Genomic DNA, 12,288 nt, shown 5'->3' on the forward strand with positions numbered 1-12,288 from the left:
ATGAATAATCCAGGAAGGCAAGGGAATTTCTCTGGTAATTACAATCAGAATCAAGGCTTGAGAAATAATCAAAATCAGTATTCTGGTTGGAAGCAAGAAGCAGGGCCATCACAAAGGCAACCTCCACAAAATCCATATCAGAATCAACCTTCTTATCAACCAAACAAGTTATCAAAAATGGAGGAAGCTCTTACACAGTTTATCCAGGTTTCCACAACCAATCAGAAAAATACTGAAGCTTCTATCAGAAATCTGGAAGTACAAATAGGGCAGTTTGCTAAGCAATTGGCAGAGCAACAAAGCAATAATTTTTCAGCCAATACACAGGTCAATCCTAAAGAATATTGTCAATCAATTACAACCAGGAGAGGCCCTGTGATAGGAAATGAGATAGGTGATAATTTGAGAGAAAATAAAGATGGAGTGGATAAAGATAAGAGTGAATTTGAGCCTGAAAGTGAGAAAGAGGTGGAGTTGAATAAAGAGGCAGGAAAATTAGAAAATGATAAAAAAAAAAGAGTGACAAAAATGAAAGGAAAAATGGAGTTGTGAGGGAGGAGAGTAAGAAAAAAGGGAAAGAAGTTGCTAGGCCTCCTCCTGTGAAGAATCTACCATATCCACATGCTCCATCAAAAAAAGACAAGGAACGCCAGTTTGCAAGGTTCCTTGATATAATCAAGAGGTTACAAATCAACATACCCTTTGCAGAGGCCTTGGAACAGATGCCATCTTATGCAAGATTTATGAAGGAGCTTCTGACAAAGAAGAGAAAATTGAGTGAGGATGGAACAGTGGAGTTAGAGGCAGGTTGCAGTGCTATAATTCAGAAGTCACTTGCACAAAAATCTAGAGACCCAGGGAGTTTCACTTTGCCAGTCACCATTGGTAATCTTTCCGTGGGCAAGGCATTATTGGATTTAGGGTCTAGTATTAACCTTATGCCCTTATCTATGTTACAGAGGATAGGAGATGTGGAGGTGAGACCTACCAGGATGACTCTGCAGCTAGCTAACAAATCTATTAAGTATCCTCATGGTATTGTTGAAGATCTCTTGGTTAAGGTTGATAAATTTTGGTTTCCAGTTGATTTTGTTGTCATGGACACATGGAAGAGGATTCTGAGGTTCCTCTCATTCTGGTTTGGCCATTCATGAAGACAGCTAAGGTCATTATAGTTGTTGATGATGGCAAACTCAAGGTCAGGGTGCATGGTGATGAGGTGAATTTTAATATTTTTGAAGCTATGAAACACCTAAATGACAAGAAAGATTGCTTTAGAGTGGATATGATGGATGAAATGTGTTTGGAAGCTGAAAGAAAATCTTCTTTAGCCACGTCAGTAGAGAAGGCATTAAATTTTGATATGAAAGCTGCTAGTGAAAAGAGGAAACCTCAATTACATGAACTTGAAGAAATGCGTTTGCAGACCTATGAATCCTAAAAAATTTACAAGAGTAAGGTGAAGTCCTACCATGACAAGAAAATTGTGCAGAGAAACTTTCAACCAGGCCAACAAGTATTATTGTTCAATTCCAGGCTGAGATTATTTCCTGGAAAGCTCAAGTCCAAATGGTCAGGTCCTTTTGTGATCAAATCATTCAAACCTTATGGGGCAATGGAGTTGGAAGAACCAAATTCTGGAAGATCTTGGATGGTTAATGGTCAGAGAATATCTGGGTGGTGAGGTTGAGAAACTTACCACTGTCATTCATCTCAATGATCCATGACTGAGTGAAGTGTCAAGCTAATGACAATAAAGAAGTGCTTACTAGGAGGCAACCCAGCCATTTTGGTTTGAATTCTCATTTTCATTTTAGTTTAATCCTTTACATATGTAGTTATACTTTTGAAGAGTTGAGTTTGTGATTTGATGTTTTGATGGTGCATTCTATCAAATGTTTTGTTCCTTTAACATTCTCCTATCTTGTGTTATGATTTTTATAATTTATTGAAGGTCACTAGAAGTGGGAGTGTGAAAGGAGAACAAAATGTGCTTCTTCCAGGTAAGTTTACAAAACTGACAAAACGGCTCAGCCATTAAAAATGGCTCAGCCGTTTGGCTGCAGTATCTCATTTTTAGCTAAATTTTCCTCCCAGGGGGAAAATGGCTTAGCCATTTTTAAAGGCTCAGCCCCTCATATCAGTAAAACATTTTGGTTGAGAATTCTGCATCAAATGGCTGAGCGTTTTCAAAGCGCTTAGCGCTTTTCTTTAAATTGCTCACTGCACCCAAACGGCTGAGCGCCTAGAAAGGGCTCAGCGCCTCAAAATTTTTTTTTTTGAGAAAGACCAATCCAAGAACAGAAAAGAAGTTGTCCATTTATTTGTCTTTAATTCCCAACACTTTCAAACTTGGTCTTCTCATTTTCTCTCGCTTTCTTCTTTTCCACACACACCATCATTCTCTTTGATTCAAGGTAAGTTTCAAGCTCTCTCTTTTGATTTCTGTTGTGCCTTCATGCAAATATCTCATTAGTATTTGATGTGTTTTGTGTCCTCTTGTGGTGATGACAAAATTCTTTTTGGGAATCAAATTGATAATCTTTCTAGAATGAGAATTTTCATGGTTCAAGTTTTCAATAAGCATTGTTTGCTAATATGGAAATCTACATTGTTGCACAAGTGGTTGTACATTTTTGACTTTAAGTATGTGCTTCAAGTGTGTCCAAGTGAAATTGAAATGAGTCTGAAGTTGTTGATGTCTAGGGCACTTAACCAAACCGTGTGAGTGAGTGGGCCAAACAGTAAAATTCAATCTTTGAGAGTCATCACTGATTCATGCGATCAGTTTTGTTTGAGTCTCCCATGAGTTACAGTTAAGCTATGCATGGAATTTACTAAGGCAGTTGTTTTACTTAGCCAGTAGCCAAAAAGCCAACCCATGAATTACATTGACCATTGATCAGCAAATTAGACCCTAAACAGAACCCCTAAGCTTACAAAGAAAAACCATGATTGTCCTTGAGCCTTGATGGTAAGAGACATTCTCATGAAACAAGTGGGTTTGAACCAAGTTGGGGGTAAAATGTGTGTAGTATTCATGTGGTTAGAATTGTACAGGCAAAGTGTTGTATTTATGTATATATATTACTCTAAATAAAAAAAATTAGAAGCTAATTTTGTAATTAAGGTTCCTTGTTACCATTTCATCAATTTGTGGATATTCTGAAAGAGAAGGAACCAGTAAATTCAATCAAAAGAGGGATGAGAGATAAAAAGTCAAGAGAGTTCAAGCTGGTGCAAGAATTTGGCATCAACCCATATGAGTGAGAATGTCTCTTGTCAAATAGGCCTTTAGATTCCCAAAGAAAAACCAAATCTCTAATAGTCAGGCCACATTACAACCCTCTTTAAGTCCTTAGTGATTCCTGTTTAGTTCTAACAATAGACTTGTGGGGGATGAATAACAAAGCAGACTTAGCAGGTTTTGGTGCATGAAAAGAGAGAAACACTCACCCTTCACAACATATCATTGAGAGATACACAATTGTGAGGAAAATTTTAGTGCCTTTGATTGAAAGCAATGGAAGATGAATGGATATTTCCCTTGAGTATGCTTGATGTTCATGATTTTTGTTATTATGTGGGCACCATTTGTAGTAACATGTATTCATTGGATTTTGCAAACAAGTTTTCATTGGACTCCTTGAAATCATGTAAGTGCATTAACATATATTTTTTGAGTGAAACTTATAGTGTTTCACTCGGTATATAAGTTAGTTATATTATTCTCTCAATTAAGATCTTTTGTTTGAGGACAAACAAATTTCTAAGTTAGGGGTAGCTTGATAAGTATCTAATTAGTTTGATGAAATTTAAATTTGAGACACTTATCTAGCACACTTTTTGTATATATATTGATATAATTTTGGCAAATACATTAAGAATCAAATAGGGCTCTTAATTTACATTATTACATGGAGTGATGAGTTTTTTATCAGATTTTCCTCTTATTTTGTAGTTTTTGAAATCTGGAGGCAAACGGCTGAGCGCTTTCAAGCCAGAGAGCTCAACAAATGCAGCAAAGGAGAGGCGCTCAGCCACTCTAAGGCGCTGAGCGGTTTTGGCCCTGGAAGAAGGAGTGCTCTCTGCCTCCTAGGCGCTCAGCGGATTTGAACGGCTCAGCCCTTCAGATTACTTCATAGTGAAGAATTCTTCAAACCGTTCAGCCGTTTCAAGGCGTTGAGCAGATTCTTCTTTTTCCTGCCTACTCTGTTTTAATTCTAGCACTTATAAAAGGGCAGAGGAGAGAGAAAATGGGCAATCATAATCTGTACGAAGAGAAGAACAGAGAAGAACCAGGAACAGAGCACTTTGGAGCTCGTGGGGACGCGATTCTTCAGAGGATCTCTTTCTTCTACCTTTCATCTTGTTGTTTTGTGATTTCTTGTACCATGGAGAGCTAAAGCTCTAGGTTTGGGATTAATGTAGTCATCAAACTCCTTTGTATTCCTCTTTGATTCATATATATATATATATCATCTATTACTCTATGTCAGTGATTTGTTTCTGTTCTTAATGCTTTGATGAACTGATCATTTATCTCTGATTTTGAGTTTAGAATTTAGTTGGAAAACTTTTTCTAACTCTAGACTTGGAACGAATCACCTATTAGTTTTGAGAGCCAGGGATGGTCTTGAAATTAATAGTTGCAACAAGTTTTGACTCTTAATGCGGGATATTTAACTGAATGAAGTGAGGAATCATTCATTGAGTCAAATATCTTAGAATTTCTTATGGCAAGGGATTGGGTCTGAATGAATTTAGAGAACTCAATGGCAATGAGTAATGAAATCTTTAGAAAGAATCAATAGGAATGTATAGGAGGGAGATTGATGAAATCTAATCCCAACTATTTTCCATATCTGTTTTTCCACAAATTAATTTATCTTTTGGTTACTTAAGTTTGATCAATCATGTAACGACCCGACTGGTCACTACGCCCGGCATAGCACACTAGAAACACCAGACAGATAGAACAAGTATATGAATATAGGATCTAGAATATATAGATATACAAGGTTCCAATCTGACTAGAGTTAAAGTGTACTAAAGAAAAATACAACCAAATGCTACTATCCCACGTAGCCACAAGCAAAACAACACATCGCCAAGCAAAACAGCTGCAAGGTCCACCAACCTCACCACAAGACGCACCTCTATTCCTGCCCTGCTCCCATACATAGTATGATCATCGCAGTCCAAAAACATGGAAAACAACAGAAGGGTAAGCTAGTGAAATTAAAATTCATCATACAATTATATAATTGGCAATATAAATAACAACAGATACAGTTATCAGCACACTTGTACAGTTTATACCACTCAACAATATCAGCACCGCAATGCGGCAATATCAGCACTGCTTAGCAGCAACAACAGCACCACTCTAGTGGCTATAACGGCACCGACTTAGCGGCAACAACAACACCGCCTTAGCGGTTAGAATCAGCACCACATGTGTGGCTAACAACAGCACCGACTTAGCGGCTATAATATCACCCAACCCAGCATATCTCCACACAGTACAGCACAGCACTGCACAGCAATTCAACAAAATTATTACTTTCTACAATTCAGCCCAACGGTCTATAAAGCCGCTATACTATATAATTTCTCTTATTAATCCATTGATTCCAGCTCAACAATACACCTCTAATACAACTAACATATTTATCTCAGCTTAATCCCCTAATCATCACAACATATTCATCAAATTTGCTTGGTTCAGCATATCACATCATTGATTAACAATTTCGGCACAACTCAACAGTCAATGTCCTATAGATCATCATTTCCTTGCGTGCCCGGCGCACTCGAGGTTGCGCCCAGCGCGACTCAACCCGAGAGCACCAAGGCTCTCCCGCGCCTGGCGCAATTCCAAATTGCGCCTAGCGCCTGTCTGGCAGAGGCTCAAGGAGTCTCGTGCGCCCAGCGGAGCCTAACCCGCGCCCAGCGTGGGGAAGGCAGAGACCTATCAGGGTCTCGCGCCCAGCGCAATTCACAATTGCGCCCGGCGTGCCCTTGGCAGAGACTCCCAAGGAGCCTCCGCGCCCAGCGAGCCCAAAAGTGCGCCTAGCGCAAACCAAGTATCCCAAAAACATGTTACTCTTGATATCGCGCCCAGCGCAGCTCGAGTCAGGCCCGGCGCGGGCCAACCAGAGACCCCCATTTGCAAGCTCGCCCAGCGCACACAGCCTTGCGCCCGGCGGGCTTGCCTAAACAGAGTCTCCTGGTGGTCACGCGCCCGGCGCGACGAACAGCGCTTAGCGCGAACTCATCAGTAACTCTCCCAAGTTCGAAAAATTTCCAAAACCTGCAAAATTTCACAGAAAACTCACATGCAAACGGTTCAAAGTGCCACATTTTCATCAAGGAGCTCGAAAGTACCAGCTTTATGCGCATGCAACAACAGATCAAAGAAAATCTCAAATTTTGACTCAAAACCATAAAACCCCAAAACCCCAATTTTTCCAGCAGCCCAGCCAACCACAAAATCAATCACCAGCAGCCAAATGAGTTCCTAAACTCATTTTCCAGCCAAAACGCAGCCAAAATACTAACTTCCCTTACCTCGGTATGAAGAAATCCAAGCGTCGGAGAGAACCCAAAGAGAAAACGAAGGAAGCTTGAACACGGGAAAGGAGAATAGCGAACTTCAACACCAGCTAGCAACCCACTTCACTCAGTTCTACCACCTAGTAGCAGGAAAAGGAAGGTCTAAGTGAAAAGGGGGAGGATTGAGAGTGAGATAAGAGAATTGAGGGAGTGAGAGTTTAGAGAGGAAGGGGGTTGAGAAAAAAAAAAACATACGGGTCTTACAAATCATCCCTATAAAAATTGAATATGTGTAATTTCCCAAGTTTTACATTCATAAGCATCAATTAGTATAATAGAAATCATAGCTTATCTCACAAGTCCCTGAGGTTCGACAACCTTTTAATCATACTACAGAGACTTAGGTGCGCTTGCCTAAAAAAAACCAACATACTTATAAAAAAAAGGTGTATATATCATTAGCCTTAAGAAATTCCTTGGGACATTATGTTAAACCCTTTGAGATTGATATTTTCCTTAATATCTTGCTATCTTTTTTTACAATCACAATTAATATCCGTTCTTGAAGAATATAAAACTCAAAAATCACTTACAAAAGAGTGAAGACTCTATCGTACAACATTATAATTTGTTCGAGATCTTTGGAAGTTTTATAATATTCTAATACTATCAATTATAGTAAATTAAAAAGACCTTTAAAATTCATGTTTCTCACATAATAATAAGAAATAGTGTGTATCTTTTTCTCATAATAAAAATCTCTTTTTGATCCCTAGAACACTTTGATCTTCTTGAGAAAATAAGAGATCCAAGTTTTCACTCCTTTTTTACTTTTCTTTCTGCTCTCTCTATCTTTTGTGATGGTTAAGATTTGAGGAAATACTTTCTAAGGGTATGGACCTTGTTTAACATTAGTGGGTATTTATAACCCCTTAAAGTTTGTTATTCCCATCAAATAATAATTATTCTCAAAATAAGTCCATTTATAATGTAGTCCCTAATTATTTAATTATTTATTTATTAGTCCCTTTATATGTCACATGCCTCTCACATGAGACATAATTATCTTACATTCTCCTATTTGGCTCGTATGACATTTCTCATAATGAACAAATAAATAAATAAAACTTACATAATGCGCATTAAAATGACTAAATCATTTTATACATTGGGTTCATCATAATTTCATAATTAAAAATAAAAACTAATTTGAGTCATGGCGGTTGTAGTTTAATCGACACAATCCCTTCCATGTGCTATAGGCAAGTCTTCTCCTTAATATGACCATTAATAAGGAGCACACAATTGGTTTAATGTAATGTTTTTATTCAAGATAACACCTATTTACATTATTCTAACACAAATATACATGCAACCATAGACAACAGGTACTCAGAAACATATCATTAGTGAACTCAAAGTGTCGATCACTTAATACAACAATGTCCCAAACATCATTCTGTTCCATGAATTTTAACTCTTTTTTCATCACCTTTAACCACTTTTCAAAATTATCACAACTCAGAGCTTGTGAAACGAAACTAGATCATTATCATTAATGCTTAAGTCAACTTTTGACTCATGTAGATATATCATGTAGTCGTTCGAAATAGTTGATCTTTCTCTTTGTGACATTCTTAATGTTATTTCTTGTGGTTATTCTACAATAGTTTCATTATGAAATCATGGGCTCATTATTGTGTTGATCTTCTTCATTATTATCTGATACAAAAGTTAGAGGAACACTTTATTACTAGAAGTATAAGTTAAAGGAACTTACATTCCAACTTCTTTGACTTCCACTTTCTGTGGAACTATACTTCCACTAATTTCACCATTTTCAATGAACCTTGCATTTTCAGTTTCAACAATTCTCATACTGTGATTAGGACAGTAAAACATATATACTAGACTTTTCTAGATAACCAATGAAATATCTACTGATTGTTCTTACATTCAATTTCTGTTCTTGTGGATTGTAAATCCTTATTTCTGCCTGATAACCCCAAATATGTAGGTGCCTTAAACTAGTTGTCCTATATAAGTGTTTTGAGACATAAAGCACATACTACACATATAATATATTCAAACATCAATTAGTAGTATATTGATGCTCTCCTTTGGGTGATACATCAACACACAAATACAAACATAATTAGGGGTGGCAAAACGGGCTAGCCCGGCCCACCAATGGCCCGCCAATGAAAAACGAGTTGGAAACGCTAGCCTGCCCTGCCTAAGGACGGGATGACGGGTCGACGGGCCAGCTCGCATACCACAAAAAAATGGAAAAAAAATATTTTTTATGTTCAAATAAAAAAACTGCTACAAATAAATAAATATAATCATATAAATTTAAAATGCATATATATTGTATATAATATATGTTCAACAAAAGCAAATTACAAACTTATAACAAAATCAAATAGAAATTAGTCCACTTACACCAAAATCAAAACCAAATTATAAACTTACAAATTATTAATAATATAAATTTTTTGATAGTCCATAAAGAAAGTCCATTACTTATGCAAACAATTGAAGCCCAATTACTTATGCACCGTCACAACCTGCCATTTGGCCGACGGGTTGGCGGGACGGGTTGAAATGATGGGCAATTTTGGGCGAGCCAACGGGCCAGCCCGCGGGTCACAGCCCATTTTTCCATGCCTAAACATAATGATGCTAATAAAATTTAATTATTATTTTGTAACTAAATATGCACCAATTAAAATTTTCTTATACCTTTGAGTATATAAATAATCTAATGACACATATAAATTACACACAATTATATCCATTAATTATAAGAACAACTAATCAACCTTTGGGCAATCTATAAATGTCTTATAATAATGAATTTCAATATATCTATAAACAAACAATCATATCATTTAACATCTATTATTATATGGGTAATTGAATTAAATCATCATTAATTTAGAATTAAATAAATATAAAATTTAGCCACTATCTAACAAGTTCATTGTACACTTAATTCCAAGTAAATACAAAACCTTTACTAGTACCAATTTAAAGTCATTCATGTTCCAGATCCATATAATAAAAGAACTTATAAACAATAAACAATTAAAATTAATTACCTTCACGAATTTCACAAAGAAATTAAAAACAAAATAAAATTTCATGTGTTTAGAAATTGAGATGCGTAGATATTTACTATTCATTAATCTTTTAAAAAAACTTTATAAGAATATTTGAATTCTACGTTGAAATACATGATAATAAGGTGTGCAGTCACGAATATCAAAATTTCATGTGTTTATATATGAGTTAATCACCTATACACTGCTAATGTAAAATTTTTTTACACTAGCAACCGATCATTTCTTTTATTAGTATTACGTCAGTTGCTTATTTAATGAAATAAAAATAAAATTAAATAATTTAAAAGATATAATTGGTTGCTAATGTAAAAAAATTTACATTGGCAGTGTATGGATGATTAACTATATATATATATATATATATATATATATATATATATATTCTTACATGCACTTAATTTCAAGAAAATGATTTTTACATGAATGCCACTAGGATTTCAATAATGTGAAATTTAATTCATTAATCATAGTTCAAAATTAAGAAACTCTATTCATGGTCTAAAGAAAACAACATGCAGCGAAAAAATTAAATCATAATTCATAATTTATAAAATTAGGGTTCACATGAATTGGGGAAGAAAAAGTATATCATTAATGAAGAAGTGAGAAGAACCATACAATTTCACAACACATGCTCCCATACCAGTACCACATGTAAGTTTTATAATTTTTTAATACTATCTATTATAGAAAACTAAAAGGATTTTTGAAATTCATGATTCTCACATAATAATAAAGAATAGTATGTACCTTTCTCCATAATGAAAATCCTTTTTTGATCTTTAGAGCACTTTGATTTTCTTAAGAAAAAAAGACAATCAAGATTTTATTCTCTTTTGACTATTCTTTTTTGTTCCTTAGAGCATTTTGATCTTCTTTTTACTTTTTACTTTTTTTATCTTTTATGATGATTAGGGTTTAGACATGGCAACGGGGCAGGGCGGGAGCGGGTTTTACGTTCCCTGCCCCCACCCCCGCAAATTTAAATCGCCCCCGCCCCCGCCCCGATACTCGCTAGGGGTAAAATCTGGGTACCCATTCTCGCCCCGAGATTCAGGTTTCCCCTCCCCGCCCCGCCCCTGCCCCTACTCCTATTTTTTTTCTTTTAAATAAATATGAACAAATTTTAGAAAATATTAAAGGAAAATAAAATAATATAAAGTTTTACATATAAATATTTCTAATTTTGGTTTATATATATATAAATAATTTTTTTAATTATATTATTAAGCGAGGCGAGGGCAGGGGCAGGGGCAGGTACGGGGGCAGGGCTGGTATTAAAATGGCCGTCCCCGCCCCCGGCCCCGATTTTATCAATCGGGGAAAAGTCGAACCCGATAAACACGGGTTTTCCCATCCAAATCAGGACTGGTTCGGATGAGTACTCACGGAGCGGGTTAGATTGTTATGCCTACTAGGGTTAGAGAATACTTTTTGTCAAAGGTGCCGATATTATTTCACATTAGTAGGTATTTATAACTTCTTAAAGATCATTATTCCCATTAAATAATAAATATTCTCAAAATTGTCTTATTAAATTTATTTAGGTTTAAATATGTTTTTAGTTCTTCAAATTTAAGACAAATTTGTTTTTAGTCTCTCAAATTTAAAATCGTTGTTTTTAGTCCCTATAATTTTTAAAAATCTTATTTTAGTCCCTCGGATCACCAATAACATATTTGAAAGTAACAAATTAAGACGATTATGCAATATTAATTGAATTTAATGTAATATTTTCACTAACAGGAACACCGATTGGTAGATTTTATACAATAATATTTGATAAATTTTTTAACAAAATTTGAGTATAAGGAATAAAATAAATTTTTTTGAAATTACAGGAACTAAAAACATCAATTTTAAATTTGAGGATCGAAAAACAAATTTACTCTAAATTTGAGGGACTAAAAATATATTTAAACTATTTATTTATTATTTAATTTCTAATTATTTAATTATTTATTTACTAATTCCTTTATACGTCACATAACATAATTATCTTACAACCTTATCTTCCTCTATTTAACTAACTCTTTAAAATTTTCAAAATTTTTACGTTATCATCGTATAAACTTTAAAATCTATATGCAATCGAGGGGAATCTGTGTTTTTCAAACTAGTGACTGTGAATACAACAAATTCAAAATACATATTCTGCCAAACAAATTCAAGATATATATACATATACAATATAAAATGGAAAAAGAGAAAAATAGCACTAAAGTGAATACACGTGTTTGGACCAGAGTCTAGTGGACGTAACATTTTCAAATGAATATGTACAGCGACAGCTCAATGCAAACAAAAACAAAAACGAAAGACTCAAGTCAATGCCCCTGTCTGGACTCTCGACTAATTCATAAAACTTTACTATGAAAGTTGAATAGAGAAGACCCTTTTTGTTGTTGTAAAGAATCGAGAAGACCTTTGATCATACTTTTATATTAATAATAATTAATTTTTGTAAAAGAATTTGATTCATTAAATAAGTTTTTTTGACTCTTCAAAAAATAAACCATCCATTTTCAACGCACAATATTAACTTAATTAGTTAAATCTTAATTAAATTTCTATTTAAATGATATTCAAATATTCAAAGAAT

General features: G+C 35.0%; 1 protein-coding gene across 1 annotated transcript; it reads left to right on the forward strand.

Annotated features, from left to right (window-relative positions):
* On the forward strand, nt 1-1,154 carry LOC109802643 (uncharacterized). Its single transcript, XM_083073753.1, has 2 exons — nt 1-468; nt 519-1,154. The coding sequence occupies exons 1-2, from the start codon at nt 1-3 to the stop codon at nt 1,152-1,154; spliced, it is 1,104 nt and encodes a 367-aa protein (XP_082929879.1).
* Nucleotides 1,155-12,288: the final 11,134 nt, after the last annotated feature.

This window comes from Cajanus cajan, chromosome 4 (assembly GCF_000230855.2).
Source record: "Cajanus cajan strain Asha chromosome 4, NIPB_CcT2T_4, whole genome shotgun sequence".
NCBI lineage: Eukaryota > Viridiplantae > Streptophyta > Magnoliopsida > Fabales > Fabaceae > Cajanus > Cajanus cajan.